The sequence below is a fragment of the Peromyscus californicus genome, unplaced genomic scaffold, assembly GCF_007827085.1.
Source record: "Peromyscus californicus insignis strain IS unplaced genomic scaffold, ASM782708v3 Scaffold_21__1_contigs__length_65335640, whole genome shotgun sequence".
Classification (NCBI taxonomy): domain Eukaryota; kingdom Metazoa; phylum Chordata; class Mammalia; order Rodentia; family Cricetidae; genus Peromyscus; species Peromyscus californicus.
In genome coordinates this window covers 64616646-64633068 of record NW_026294514.1, presented here as the reverse complement: position 1 = coordinate 64633068, position 16423 = coordinate 64616646, and the positions used below count along the sequence as shown (strand labels likewise).

Here is a 16423-nt window from a genome sequence, read left to right as displayed (position 1 = left end):
ATTTAATTCTGGCATTTTTTGTCTTTTACTAAAAATTATTCCAAAAGATGATTTTCCCTGTATTAATCCAAAGCTAACCTTTGCAGAACTATATAAGGATGTAATGCAAATGTGTAGTTGGGATTTGTGCATTGGCTAGGGCTTTTTACTCTCTGGACAACCCCACCCTTTTGCCTTTGTTCTTGTAACAAGAAGCTTTTGCATAAAATATTTCAGAAGACTTTCCAGCTTTTTAAAGCCACTATGGGAAAATAGATTCAATAATATAGATAGATGGTGTTGTGGTTTGAATGAAAAATATTACCACAGGCTCATGGATTTGAATACTCCGTCCCCAGCTGGTGGCGCTGTTTGGAAGGTTATGAAATTGTTAGGCTATGGAGCCATGTTAGAGGAAGTATGCCACTAGAAAGAGACTCTGACAGCTTATCCCTTGCCCAGCTTCCTGCTCTCTCTGTCTCTGCTCCCTGTGTGTAGTTGAGATGTTACCTCTCAGCTTCCTGCTTCTGCCACCATGCCTTTCTCACCGTTGTAGTCACTTAACTCTCTGGAACTGTAAGCCAAAGTAAGCTCTTAAGCTGCCTTTGTTCATGGTATTTTATCACAGCAACAAAAAAAAAGTATCTAAATCAGAAGTATAGATAGGCAAACACATACAAAGAAGATAAATTTGAGTGTAGTTATAATGTGCAATAATTTACGAAAAGTTAGTGAAGTGTATATTTTAATGGCAAGGAGGAACAGATAACTGTTTTAATGGTACAATTAGATAACTTTATCCATCTCAAACAGATAACAGAAACTTCCAGAACTAAGAAAGGTATTTCTATAGGGCAAGAAGACAATTGAGGACAAGAGATTATCATTGCTACAGAACTCAAGTCACTGTGTGACTTAATTCTAGGGACTTTGCTTGCTGAAAATAGAATCTAAACTGTCACAGCCATGGGTGGCAGTGAGGATAAGTCAAAATGGAAGCCAGGAGGCTCCCAGGATGACCAGAAAATGTCTGCAAATTGCTAATCAGCATCTTTCTAATGAAAAGAGGGGTTCTCTAAGTATGAAGGGGTGGCCATCTTGAGGATGTCTTCCAATTGGGGTTTTCTGAATGGTTCTGCACAGGCTAATAATATACATGTTGAAATCCACCACATTAAAAACTATCCATTCACCTTCAGATTTCCCCTCTTTGGGAATACCTCTATTCCACTGTTTAGCATCTGTCACAATAGGCCAGTACTGTGACTGTAAGAAGTTCAGTTGCCTGGAGTGGTAAATAGAAGAGAAGTGGCCTTCTTCTAGTTCAAAGAAGCCACTTGTTTCTGCCTACAAAGCCCTCCCTAGACTCTGGCTTAGGAAATCTTATGAGTAGCCACACTTCCAGCTCTGTGCCAGTGCTTGCCCAGGAAAAGAGGGTTTGGCAGGGGGGGGGGGTGTACCCATTCCAGCCACATGAACTCCAGAACACCCATCCCCAGAGGAGAGGGGACTACCAGGATAGTACTTACGAGCAATGGATGATGACAAATAAGCCATCTTAATTCACACTATCTAAACTCAGGAAAGCAAGCAATCTGGTCCTGACTTCAATATTAAGTGAATCAAATCTGAAGTTCATTTTTCATGTCACGTGAAAGAGTTTAACTAGATCAGGATGCCTAGCTCAGGAGCCTACAAGGACCACCAGCCTATGTAATCTAATGAAACACACCAATGCAGCCTGGGACAAGCTGGAGACGCCATGCATTCTGCCAAAGGAAAATACAAGCCCTGCCTCTGACCCTCCAATTTTCAAGAGGATCAGAAATCTAACTTGCCTTATAAATTCCTGTAATTTTTCAACGCGAGAAACTAATTTGTAAAATTTTTATATGAACTGAAAGAGCCAAAGCCAGTATTTCTGAAGCTGGAGCCAAACCTCAGGTCCATATGATGTCAACTTAAGGAGTTCATGCTCTGTACTGAGGCTCCATGGGCTGTGGAAGTTCCCACTGTTGAGGATCTGGGGCTGTCATCTCTCTCTTGGAAACACATGGAGCTCTGGCCTCTAAGACTATGAGAAGTCCTGTCTTACATGACCAGACTCGCTTTGTTTCATCTATGGCTTCCCAAACTAGTTCAAATTCTGGACTCTTTGTGGCAAGATAAATGTGAGCAACTTGCTGAACTTGTGCCCCATGGGAAACACCAAATCTCTACTCTCTACTCAATTCTAAAGTTGTATATTTCTGTTCTGTGTTTTCCCTTAGAGCTAAATTAATATATACTGACCCCAGTGGTGTAGTAGAGACCATGCAAAGCTCTTTATAGACCATATACTTCAGTTAACAACCATGACAGCTAAGAGCTAAGTGTTATTATCCCCCATTTTCAGGTTGAGAAAATATACACACAAACACAAAACAGTCGCTGAGGCAATCCCCAGTGAGTAAGCAGGCAAGGTGTGCCTGCTTGAGTGCCCTATTCAAAACCTCGTCATCTTTCCCCAGTCAACAGCCTGTGACACAAGCAATTCTTACCATTTCACATTTGTCTCCAACTGTGGCTTTGAGAATGAATGTGTGTGTGTGTGTGTGTGTGTGTGTGTGTGTGTGTGTGTGTGTGTGTGTGTGTGTGTGTGTGTTTCAGCCAGTCTCTAGAATTATTATGTGCAGAGCGATGTTAGTCTAAAAACAACCAGGTGATCTACAAGCTTTTAGCCCCTGAGCAGATGAGTGCTAGAATGTCTGTGCTCGACATATAAACACACAAGACTTGCATTTAACACATGACTTCTCACTCTGAGTCATATGTGTTTCAGATTCGATGCCAGCTAAATGTGTGGTCCCCATCACCCTTCTGTCTCTTCCTGTCAGTGGGTGTGCAGGCTTTAGCTCCTCAACTCGACTTTGTTCCTTCTTCCTGACCTTCTTACCTCTCTTTCCTCTTTCTTCTCAGTCTATCTCATTAAAAAGACTTTGACCTGGGCCAGAGAAATAGCTCAGCAGGTTAAAAAAAAAAGGTGTTTGCACCCAAGCCTGACAACCTGAAGTAGCTGTCTGCAGCCCATATGGTGGAAGGCGAGGACTGACTCTTGCCTGCACTCTAAAGGGAACATAGTTAAGAGCAAACACTTACCATGCCATACTCTACCTGGGACACCTAGATTTATTCTTCTTCCAGTTAATTACACGCAGTGTCTCTGGCATGTCACTATCACCCCAGATTGGACAATTGGCCACATGGCCTCTTTACATACTTCTCAGAGCCATATTGCCTCTGGTGTAAGGGAGGTTGAGTGCAATGCCTCGACTCTTAACACTTTTAAACCTTTAGCTTAAAGCCATTTGTGTGACTGCTTTTCACTGGGTCAGTGGTCGATGATCCAGCTGCTCCATCCTGTCTACGTGCTTCAGTTGTCGTGCTCCTGAGTTATTTCTCGAGGAATCCAGCCCTTCCATCTGCTGGGCACATTACTGTGAGTCACACGTTAACATCCAGAGCCACTACTAATTTCATTGATGCATTCTCTATGTGCTTCCTATCCTGAGAGAAAAAACAGGAGATGACCTAGAGGGCCACATGGGGCAAAAGCAGTGTATGTACCCTTTCAGCAGCAATACTCTCTGTGTCTACAGACAACAGGAATGGGGCTGAGCATTGGGATACTGAGCTTTAAAATGCCCCTGAGAACTGAGCCAGCTGGGAAAAACCAGTACATTAGGAAAACTGCCAAACACATGAACATGGAGCTTGAACGAGAAGCAGGGCCATGAAGAATGGACTATTAGTAAGACTACAAATCTAACTTTCCACCTTTGATCTGGATTTCTGATTAGGTTTTGCCATAAGATCTTTAGGTAAACAAGAATGGATCTGAAGATGTCATTTCATCCCAGTGTGGTGGCACATGCCTGTAATTCCAGCCCTTGGGGTGGAAAGGGAGGGCGGCGGCAGGGGGCTACAGCACCAAAAGTTTGACCATCATGGGCTACAGAGTAAGACTTTGACAAAAAAGAAAGGAGAGAGAGAGAGAGAGAGAGAGAGAGAGAGAGAGAGAGAGAGAGAGAGAGAGAGAGAGAGGAGGAAACTAAAAAAGTCATTTCAATAACTGAGACATTTTCAATGTAAAGAACTATATGAAAAAAGAAAAAAAGAGTTCATTATTTAGATTCTAGTCTAAATAGAGTCTGCATTTCAACTGGGAGGAAAATAGAAGCCACAGAGAATTCTCAGGATTTGGGATTGATAGCAAAATAAAGAATGCTTTGCTAGCCCCTTCAATAGCTAGTACAAGACTTTGCATACAATCTTATACATATGCATGCACACTTACACACACTCTCTTATATACTTATATGCACATACATCTTCTAAAAGGGTTTTGTAGGGGTAGTTACCATAAAATAAACCACACTATTAGGTACAGCATGAGTCATGCATAAACCCTGGAAACCACCGCTATAATCAAGACATGGACACACTGTTACTCCTAAACTTCCCCAATCCCCTTCCTCATTCCTTCTTCTCAGTCCATTTTCAGACAATATTGCTTTCTTGACCTTTACACCATAGTGCTGGAAGTTCTGATTCCTCAATACCCTCGCCCACACTTGGCCTGGTTTCAGCCTTATGTGTCTGTTTTAGATTTTATTTACTTACTTTGTGGGACGTGGAGAGAGTACATACCACAAGATACATGTGGAGGACAGAAGATAACTTGCAGGTGTCTGTCTTCACGTTCTACCATGTGGGTTCTGGAGATGTAACTCAAGTCAGGCTTGGAGGAATCCACCTTTACCTACTGAGCCATCCCTCTGGCCCAGGAAAAGTCTTCATAATTTTAGCTTTTCCAGTGTTACATAGTGATACTTCCTGTGGCTTTAATTTTCATTTTCCCAATGATTAATGTTATTGAACATCTTTTCATGTGTTTTTCTGCAAACCATATGACTTTTTGTGCAAACAATATGCCTATTTTAATGAAGTTATTTATCCCATTATTAAGTCCTGACAATTTATTTTCTTATATATCCAGATTCCAAGTCCTTTATTGTACACATGACATGCAAATGTTTTATCTCTTATCTTTTCCATTCTCTCATCAGTCTCTTGTAAAAAGCACGAGTTTTTAAAAGTTGGATATAGTCCAATTTGCTATTGATTGTGTTTTGTCATTTTACTCTGTAAAATCCTTCTCTAACTCAAAGATTTTGGATGTGATGCAATGGCCATCATCTTGATTGCAGTAATGTTTCCATTTATATAACTTTACAATGGCCCTTACCGTACTGGAGACTGAACACAGCATTCCACCTATGCTAGCCAAGCCTTCCATCCCTGAGCTACCTCCCCAGCCCAATATGGAGAAATTCTTAAACAATGATTTACATAAAAGCACAAAAGAATGTGGACATACCCTAAGCACTCCCTCACAAAGGAATGACTAGACAAATTACAGCTCCACCACAGAATTCTGTATAGGTACTAAAGGGAGTGAACTGGAACCTATATGTGCTGACCAAAAAAGCAAACCACTCCCCTCAAAAGGAGGGACTGGGATAAAATGCATTTGAAAAACTTACATATGCCTGAAAAAAGTAAACCAGGAGACAACCACTAAGCCAGAACACACAGAGACCACAAAGGACTTCCTTCATGAGTAGAATTGGGAATGGTGTACAGCACACGATTATTAAGTTCTATACATACCTTTAAATTGCCTGTTCCCTTAAGCAGATATTTTTACACAATTGTAAATCCAATCAAGTATAAAATAGTAGCCATAGCATGCAGCAGATGTAGCCCACATCTCCTATTTGTACTTCTACTTTGAAACACTTTTTGTTCTTGCCTGTTTTAATGGTTGACCAAGGAAGAAGAAATACATTAGTGGATGGGAGAAGTCAAGAGTAAGCATCTTAGTAAGTGTTGTGGATTGAGGAAAAGAAAACACAGGGAACACAGGGGAAGAGTAATCCTACACTGAAACCAGTATCTCAGAAAGTGACTTCATTTGGATATTGGGAGATCTTGCCTGTAATTAGTTAATAGGACACCATCCTAGAGTAAGGTAGCTCTCTGATCTAACGAGACTGATGTCCTTATGTAAAGGGAAATTTGCACATCTCATTTATGCTTAGGACAGGAAGAAGATAGAAAAGGGGGAAAGGTTATTCCCTCGAGAAACTTCATTTGTTATTCCTAAAGGTAAGCCATCTGGAGGAGATTTTCTTCTACATTATAGTGGCTCCAACTTGATCTCTAAAAAGCCTTAGACCATGTATGATGAGATAGGTGTGTCCAGACCATCTTTCCCGACCAAGTCATGGCTGTGTTAACAGAAGGTAATACTGCAGGACTGAGGATAACTAACGAACTAACCATCATCAGTGGCCATTCATTCTATCACCATTAAAGGAGGAAAATCCTCTGTCTCTTGGGATTTTCTCAGGGGTTCAACACACTTTCCATACATAGCAAAATACTTTCTACATGACACAGAAGCACAAAACATAGGTTGCAGGCCTTGAAACCAGAAAGCCAGATACACACCCCAACACTTCCTCCAAGGAGTATTGAGAGGATAAGGAAGTTCCAGAAAGTCAGTGGTTCGGTCAGTGTTTTGAATGAGAATGTCCCCTATAAGCTCAGATATTTGAATATTTGGTGCCCAGATGGTGGTGCTGTCTGGGAAGGTGTACCCTGTTTGGTGAAGTAAAGGCCACTGGGAGTGTACAGCCTAACCCCCATTTCCAGTTCACTTTCTGCTTCCTGTTCACAGTTGAGGATATGATCTCTCAGCTTCCTGCTCTAGCTAGTAATCTGTTGCCATGTCTCCCCAACCATTATGTGTGCCCTCTCCCTCTCTCTCTCTCTCTCTCTCTCTCTCTCTCTCTCTCTCTCTCTCTCTCTCTCTGTCTCTCTCTCTCTCTGGGGGTGGGGGTGGGGGACCATGTCTGGAACCATATGCCAAAATAAATTCTTTCTTCTATAAGTTGCTTCTGGTCATGGCATTTTATCACAGCAACACAAAGGAACTGACATGCATAGTGTTATGTAAAAAAAACTGGCTGCTGTTACCACTATCACTATTAATAATAACCATTATCTATGAATATAAGCCTGCAACAAATGGATATATTTTTGTTGTCTCCCTACATTAATTGAAACTGGCAGGAAATGTAAAAGTCACTAATAAATCCCCTGGCAAATGACAGCTCATGAGTGAGCATCACCAGGATGTAAGAAAGCATAGCCCATAGTTCCTGACCACAATGCCATTGACTTACTGCTCTTTTGGGCACCAATATCCCTGAGAGCACCTAAAAGCTTTATTCTTCCAGCTGTGAATACCTGAGAGTGACTACAGATAACTGAGAGCAAGTGTGGACTTGGAAACTTTTAGAATTCCGTAAGAGCTAAAAATTTCCCCTGGATACATGGCTCCCGACCCCAATTAACACAGGACTTTCTAAGAATCATCTCTTATATGATATCCCTGGAGATGTCTGTGATATGGCAGAAACCAAGGATATAGCAATATCTCAACAAAGACTTATTTCCACAACACTCACAGCTAGGTCTCCTTAAAACAGAGAGCCCAGTGGTCAGGGCCACAGAGTGTGTGACAGCCCACCCCCTCCCAAGACACAATCCAACTCCCAGCCCCACCCTCACTCTCAGAAGTGCATGAGAGAGGGGCAGAGCTGAACCCTGGACCCATGTTCTCAACTCCCAGCTGTGAGGATAACTCTGTGCAATGGCTCACACTTTCTCATTAGACAAGTCTAAAAGAGCTTTCCCAAGTGAGGCTCAACCACCAAGAAGTTTACACCATCTACACAGCTTCTGGCTTACGAAGCCAGAACCATCAGAAACAGTGAAAGCTGCGACACACACCAGGGGACAAAATAATACTAAGTCCAACTTGGAGATTTTTAAAAAAAAGAGTCCTCCAAAGTATACAATGATATCCTTCCTTTCTAGAAGCTCCCTCTACTCACCTTCACCCTGCAGGAGGCTTGGGATCTGGAAGGTGTGCAATAATGACGGATGGGAGAGAGCACAAAACCTCAGACACAGATACAGTGACAGTACTATCTAAAATTATCAGTCTCAAGAAACATGTTTCTGTCCAATGGGGGTACCTTGTGTTCTGAAATCTTGGCAAAGAGGCTACTTCTGTGGCATAAATGGAGAAAGCAAAACCAGAGAAGTTATAAAACTAAACATAGGGCTGGAGAGACAGTTCAGGCAGGAAAGCTCCTGCCACTTAAGCAGGATCCAAGTCTGTCCTCCAAAACGGCATGTGCTTTTAATCACAATACTGGGAAGGTAGAGACAGGAGGAGCCATGGAGCTCACTGGTCAGCCCGCTTTATAGACTCAGTGAGAGACTCTGTCTCAAAGAACTCAAGGTGATGGTTCCTGAGGAACAGCTTCCAAGGTTGTCCTGTGACCTCCATGTTCAAGTGCACATACATAGACCTATACACACATGAATAAGCATACATATGTACAAAAACATACAAAGTCTAAACTATAGCCTTGTTGATAAACAACTTAATCAAATTTATTTATGAAGAGACAGGTTCACTTCTTTGGTTACTTTTTAGCCAAATGATGCCTGATTTCTGGGACAGTCTGCTCAATAACATTATTACCAGAAGGCCCTTTATCAAGGTGAGATCACAGAGCAAACAGAAGGTTACAGAAGGTGTCTGGGTCATCAGTCATGGAAAAGGAGACCTTGCTGAGACACTGGAGGTACTGAAAAGTGCCACACGTATGAAGTAACTCTGTCTCTCTTCTATGACACCTTCCCTTCTCAGTTCCCAGGCCCACCCAGAGGTCAGATCTGGTCAACACACTATGGTGGTGTATCACTAATTAGCTGCTAAACTGGGATCAGAACTTGGTTTTTAGTTAATGTAAGGTGATGGTAAGCTAATTACATTGGACTGTGAGGAAGGCTGTGAACAAACACCTCAACTATTTTTTCGTGTTCTCCTTCTACGGAGCCTCTGTTTAGATCTGAGCCCCTGGGGATCCAGAGGCACACTGTAGCCATTGAGCACCTCTGAACTAGTTTTATTTACTGGCCAATAAGGTGGCCCACTGCTATTCAGGGAGTCACAGAGCAGTCCTGAAAAAGACAGTCCGATTTCTAGTGGCTTCAGGGCTGCAGGCTGACTCCACCAGTGTCTCCTCCAGGGCTAAGGGACAGGGCAGAATGGAGTCAATGTGCAGGGAAGGGAGGGGAGAAATAATCTAGAACATCAAACAAAATGCAGAGGTTGCCCAATGCTGGAAGATAAACCAGAACAGTCAATAAGAAACAGCCATTGAGCAATGAGGAGCTAGAGGACTCGGAATCTTCCAATGCCAGTGTTTTGCAAATCATTTAGTGGGGATTTTGCTGACTGGCTTGAAGGAAGTCAATGATGTAAAACAGTGAATGTCTAAGAGAGGGGAACTCATGTCTGATTAACGACCAGCCACTCTACGTTCTCTTCACGGAGGAGAAGGCATAGAGCTTTGTGCTTTGCTATAAGAGATGCAAAAGTGCAAACTAAGGGGTGAACTTGGTGGGAGGGCAGGGTCTCTGAGGAGAAGGTTTGTTCTTTGAAGCACAAGTTCTGGATCTTTCCAGCCCCTTTTCCTCCACGTCTTACCTGAACTCAGGCAGACTATCCAGATAAATACCATGAGCTCCATTGGGAAAGCATCTCAAAGAACACTGGGGAATTCCAACCATCATGTGACCGAGTAGCTTACTTCTCTCAAAGACCTAAATCATCAAACCTTAAGGAGCCCTGGGTTAGCATAGCCAACCACATTGCTGCAATAAGAAATGTGAAAGCCAGCCTGGGATGGAAGTACAGACTGACACCACAGGTACTCAGAAGGCAGAAGCAGGAGGCTCACAAACCTCAGGCTAGCCTGGGCTACAGAGTGAGTTCAGAGTTAGCCTAGACTACTAGATAAGACCATGGTCCAAAATAAAAAATGTAAGTAGTGGCTGGGGATGTAGCCCAGTTGGTAAAGTATTTGAGTAGCATGCATTAAGCCTCCCAGGCTTGACCCCCAGCACCACATAAAATGGATGTAGTGGCATAAGCCTGCAATCCTAGAGCTGACAAAGTACAGCAGGAAATGCTGGATGGTGGTGGCGCACGCCTTTAATCCCAGCACTCGGGAGGCAGAGCCAGGCAGATCTTTGTGAGTTTGAGGCCAGCCTGGTCTACAGAGTGAGATCCAGGAAAGGCACAAAGCTACACAGAGAATCCTTGTCTCGAAAAACCAAAAAAAAAAAAAAAAAAAAAAAAAAAAAAAAAGTACAGCAGGAAGACTAGGAGTTCAAGGCTGTTCTGTTCTCTGACCCCAGATAAGTTTATTAGGATGCACAATATATTGGGGGACACAATATCACCACCACCACCACCCGCCACCAAAACCCTCAAGAAACCTTTTAATGGAAAACTTTGGTCATGGTTTAGATGTGCTTGGCTGCTTGGTCCCCAGCTAGTGGATTCATTGTGAGAAGTGGGGCCTAGCTAGAGGAAGCAGGACACTGAGTAGGGAGCGGGGACCCCATCTCTCATCCTCTCTCTGGTTACTGTCTCTCTGAGATATGAAAGGTGGAGAATCCTAGCAGCATGTGCCCCTACCAGGGAGTCAGCTGTGCCAACACGTCTTCTCCAATACAGTGGACTGTATTCCCTCAAACCATGAACCAAGAGAAATCCCCCTTTAAAGTCACTCTGTCACCTATATTGTCACAGCACCAGCAAAGGTCAACCTTTTTTATTATGATTATTAACAAATTTTTTTCTTCATTTTACATACCAATCACAGATCGCCCTCTTCCCTCCTCTCGCCCCTCCAGCCTCCCCCGCCTACCAACCCACCTCCCATTCCCTCCTGCAAGAAGGCAAGGCCTCCCATAGGGAGTCAGCAAAGCCTGGTACATTCAGTAGAGGCAGGTCCAAGTCCCTCCCCCTGCCTCAAGGCTGTGCTTGGTGTCCCACTATAGGTAGTAGGCTCCAAAAAGCCTGCTCATGCACCAGGCTTGTAGGATCCTGATCCTACTGCCAGGGGGGCCCTTAAGCAGATCAAGCTACACAACTGTCTCAGTTATGCAGAGGGCCTAGTCCAGTCCCATGGAGGCTCCACAGGTATTGGTCTAAATTTCATAAGTTCCCACTAGTTTGGTTTGGTTGTCTTTGTATGTCTCCCCATCATGATCTCAATGCCCCTTGCTCATAGAATCCCTCTTCCCCCTCTTCAACTGGACTCCTGGAGCTCAGCCTGGTGTTTGTCTGTGGATCTCTGCATCTGCTTCCATCAGTTACTGGAGAAAGGCTCTATGATGACAGTTAGGGTATTCACTAATCGGATTACTGGGGTAAGCCAGTTCAGGCACTCTCTCCACTATTGCTGGTAGTCTAAGCTGGGTCATCTTTGTGGACTCCTGGGAACTTCCCTAGCACCCGGTTTATCCCCATCCCCATGATGTCTCCCTCTATCATGGCATCTCTTTCATTGCTCTCCCATTCCATCCCTGTTCCAGCTCGACCACCCCATTTCCTTATGTTCTGATTCCCCATACCCTACCCTTCATTGCCCCCACCACCACCAGTTTATTCATGGAGATCTCATTCACTTCCATGTGAAGCAAGGGATAGCCAGACTACAACCCACAGCTCCAGAGAAGCTGCCTAACAAGGAGGACCTAAAGAGGGACGCATGGATCTCCCTGGGAAGGGCAAGTAGAAAAGGTCAACCTCTTTATCAGTCAGAAGTTTAACAGGAAACCAAAAGTAAGGCCAGGTAAGAATGGTTTTCTGAGTGGCCGTGGTTTTCTTTCTGCACGTCCTCATTTTGTCCAAGGCACTGGCTGAATGAGAGTGAAGAGACTAAGAGGGGTCCCAGGCTTGAGAAAACAAAACGCAGATGTAGGGATAAGAATGGAAAGGGTGTGATCTCCCAGAAATGACTCAACTGGAACCTTTATGGAATATCTTGTGAGAAGGTGCTTTATACACAGTCATAGAATTTGCTAGAACTTATCTGCTCTTATCCACTCCATCTTCACAATGTCCCCACCCCTAAGGATGTGTTGGCCTTCTTTGTTTTGACAGTCTTTCAATCACGATCCTTCTTCTCCTCTAGGGGCTTATGTGTCACTTATAACACATAACTAACACCCTTACCTGGTTAGGTTTTGTCTTTCTAAAGACCACTGGAAGCAATCATTAAATCTATTAAAAAACCCAGGCAGATTTTGGAGTATCAAAGCTGAAGTAATATCTCTATTTGAAAAAAAAAAAAGACTTAGCCTTTTCTACTGAAAGCCCCCTCCACTTGTCTGAAAAGATCCTGCCTCAAACAGCCTCTTTAAAAATCTGTAACTCTCGTGACTCTCTACAAGAAAAAAAAAGTCAACTTTGCATAGGAGAACATGAAAAAGGAGGAGTTCATATTTACATTTTTAAAAAATTGGGATGACGATTTAAGTCTTCATGTCCCTTTTGATCCTATTATATGTTCAATGGCAGAAGCACCCAGGAAAGAACTTGAGTGCAACACAGCAGTTTAACATTCAAGGGAGCAGATGAAGTGGCCACAGTTCTTGTGACTGAATGAGAAATTACCCAGCTCAGCCCTGCCCAGGGCAACAGGTCCATTCGTCTGGACTGAATTTGGGTCAAAGAACTAAATTTCAAATCAGAAAAGAGAAGCAGCATTTTTGTTGTTATTGTTAACAAGTAGATAATGATGACAATAATAATTCAGTCTGATGGAAGATTCTCCAAGCTCCTGATCCCTCACTGTATTCACTGAACAGACAGTCAGTCAGAGGGTGAATGTCTGGGCTTGGGAAAGTTGGGCCACATTCCCAGATCCTCTGAGCTTTCCAATGGGAACTGATAAAAATCAATTAAGAAAAGATGCTGTTCTTTGCTCTTGGACTTCTTCTGTGTCTAGGTGTTTATACAACTGATGGATGGCCTGGTCCTGTTGGGAAGTTCATGGAATGCTTCCTTGAAGTATTTCCTGTGCTCTGGATCCTCTCAAAATGTTTGTATTGAAAATCAGTGAGGGAAAAAATAAGTGAGTTTGTAGGACTGAAGATATCTGAAAGCAGAGAGTAGGGCTTAAGATCTGCTGAAAAGCATGCTCTCGGGCAATTTCCCCACTCAATACCATCCCCACTGCCATATCCATGCCTTTTGTATCTGGGCATGGAAACATCAGAACCAGAAACCATTATGTCTGTATGATTGTATCTTAAGGACTAAAGGAGGCTGAAAATCATCTGAGACAGCAGAGACATGATAGAGGTAACCACTTGACAGAGAGACCCAGACAAGCAGCATCAGTAACTTACTACAAGCAGCTGTCTCACCAACTCAGCCTCCAGAACTCCCTCTCAAAGATGCAAAAACCAAAAACCTATAAACTGTATGTCTTTAGGAAGAATCTAGGAGCAATTTGGGAAGAAGCCATGAGCATGAAGAACATGCTCCCCATTTGGCTCACTTTTACAGATCTCCAGATCTGAGATAAGATTTTTAAATTTGGAGCCATGTAGTGGTACTGGCAAATCCCTCCAGCAGTGACTAGCTGTTGCACAGGGTTTACTACAGTTTCCAGAAACCTAAGATCCAGGCTCTTTCAGCATGGCACCTTAAATAAAAGCAGATTCATAGCATACCCAAACTACAAAATGCTCACACCAAAATACATGTGCATGTTTCACATAAGTACAAGGAAACAAGTCAATCAAGGAGAAATATCCACAGGGGGATTAAAGGCAGACCACTTGCAAGCTAAGGGTCATTTGCTGCAGAGCTGAGAGGAATGAAATAGGCCAGTAAGAATAACTTCAATAAATAAAAATGGTTCAGAGGCACAGAGTGCCAGGCAATACACAGCACCTTGAGGGCCTGTGACCACATCTCTGAAAGGATTTCCAAGACCTATTCTCAGCATTTGGATGGCAACCACCACCTCCACTCACTCATTCTGATTCTCTGGAATTGAATTCAGGCCTTGAACCAGAGGAAGAATTCGAATGCATCACTGACATCTGATACCACTTATAAAATATACTTAGATTACCTTGTGCCAGTTGCCCCAAGGGCACTCTGATGTTCTCTTAATAAACTAGAGAGGAGGTCAGGAGACTGGGCACCACCTCTTCATCTCCAAAGTTACCCAAAGGTTTTGATTTAATCTGTTTGAGACCTGAAAGAATTGGCCTGGAATCTAGGGCTCTATAAGTGAGAACATGCTCCCTCCAAGTTGCAGTCCTGAGGAACATTGGAAAGGGTTTTTTGTGGGGTGAGGGTAATCTAGTTCTGCGAAATGCAATGCCCCCTGCAGGCTAAGGCTGGGTATAATATAAGGGCTGGGAGGCGGAGTTGGATTTGCTGAGCATCTGACGGTCTGTGTTTGGAGCTTAAGATGTTGTTTGAAAAACGTCCCAAGTCAGCTAGTATCCTGGCCTCTCCAAAGTAAGTCTCCCGGCGATACTCAACTTCCAACCATGCTTAAACACTTCTTCAAAGTTTACTATGCAACAGTGTGGCCCTGAGTCTGCCAAAAGTCTAACTGTAGGATTTAGAGACTAGCTGCTGCTGCTCCCCTGGAGAGCATCTGTGAGCAAACGGCAGTCATCAAACCTTCCAGCCAGGGCCATCCCAAGGACCAAAGTGTCACTGGATGAGTCAGATCTGGGAAAACTCCCTGTGTTACCTCCCCTCTTCCAGTTCCCTAGCTTCAGAACTTGAATCAAAGACCCTGTGACAACAGCAATGAAAAACTTTTGGTGGGATGACCTGGGACATCGTCATTCCTGGTAGAAATTAACTTTTGCCTTTCAAATATCTATAGGAGATTGGATTCAGGGGACATGAAGGAGGAGAGTGCCAATCAATAAGGGGAAAAGAAAATACGTCTCATACCACGACCAAGCCAAACCAAGCTTGACATTTCCAAACTATATTGGCAAAATGCATGCTTTCACAAATCATTTGTTCTGTCTTTTCCTAGGAGAGAGAGAGAGAGAGAGAGAGAGAGAGAGAGAGAGAGAGAGAGAGAGAGAGAGAGAGAGAGATTCAAATATCCTAACCCCAGACCAGTAAATTGTGTCAGTGGGATGCAATCTTAAATGCTGTTCAGAAAGTCTAACGCTATTTATTATCACCACGCGCACCAACACCTCCAAGCCAAAAGTTGTAAGGCTGGAGGCAGCCCCTTGATCAGTTTCACCATCCCTTGACCCTGGATGGGTGCAGGGCTCTGGATGATCCCACAGCATCCAGTTCCTGTAGATGCATCTTACAGGATTGGGGGGTCGGGGAGAGGTAGGGGTTTAAATCTCTGGAAATGGGCCAAGGCATCACTGTGGATATGTCAGCCCGGCACCTCCTCCTCCAGGCTGGACCCAAGCCCCTCGGGTGCCCCTTACCTGCAGGCGCTCAGTAGCTGGCTGCCACATCTTCCAGCCTTAGGGTTTGGGCAGCGGAGAAGCAGGCGAGACTCTGTGGATCGTGCTGGGAAGGAGATGGGGCCGCGATCCCGCTGTCACATCTGGGATCAGCGTCTGAGGGCTGAGCGTCCTGGCACCGGCCGCAGCCGGTGGGCGCAGGGGCTGCGAACGGGACGAGGTGGCGCTCCGCTGCCTGCAACTTGTGGGCTCAGCTCCCGCCGCCAGTCCGTGCGCAGCTCAGACGATTGCGCAGCTCCGCCCGGGGCCCAGCGCCGTGGCCGCTCCCTCCTCCCCCCGCCACCACCCGGACCTGCGCGCTCTGAGCATGCCCAGGCGGGCGTCTGCAGCGGGGAACCGGCGCCCTGGGCTGTGGGGTCTGCACCCTGCAGACCCCCGGCAGCCGGCAAACACTGGAGAGGGACCAGCACAGAGACAAGAAGCTGGTCAAGACCCCACGTTGGGATCTGGGAGAAGGCACAAAGTGGCTGGGGAAAAGGGGCCTGGTGGCAAGAGAGTGATGCCCCACCGGGTTCCATTCACTAGGAGTCTCGAAATCACTTGGGACACATGGCATGATGCTGGGATACACTTCTGTCCCTTGTTAACTAAGCGCCTGTGATGCTCCACCTGCTTCTCTAAGTTCTTGAGATATGGTGGTGCTCAGAAAACGAGAGCATACCCTTCTCCTGAGCTTACATTATGTGAGGGAGATGGTGGTGATGGAGGAAAGACCCACTGGAAGTGTTGGGAAGAAAAGCAAAAGGGTTGGTGTATGGAAAAAAGCAGAGGAGAGTGTCCTCAATGGGGCCTTTGGAAATGCCTGCAGAAAGACTTGAAGACAAGAGGCATTAGTATGTTGTGGGACTCTGCTGGATAAAGGACCTGGGAGCCTTAAGAGAAAAGTCACATTCTAGCTCACCAACAAGCATCCCCAGATCTGCCA

The 16423-nt window shown here is 44.5% G+C and overlaps 1 protein-coding gene across 2 annotated transcripts in view; it reads right to left on the bottom strand.

Annotated features, from left to right (window-relative positions):
* The window catches only part of Pid1 (phosphotyrosine interaction domain containing 1), a 237015-nt gene extending 221308 nt beyond the window's left edge, over nucleotides 1-15707 (bottom strand). The window contains exon 1 of one of the 2 annotated variants that reach the window (XM_052750587.1): nucleotides 15460-15707. In XM_052750587.1, coding sequence (XP_052606547.1) covers nucleotides 15460-15489 — 30 coding nt within the window. In that variant the 5' untranslated portion in view covers nucleotides 15490-15707. The remainder of the gene's footprint in view (nucleotides 1-15459) is intronic. The other variant, XM_052750586.1, reaches the window with a different exon arrangement.
* Between the last annotated feature and the right edge of the window lie 716 nt (nucleotides 15708-16423).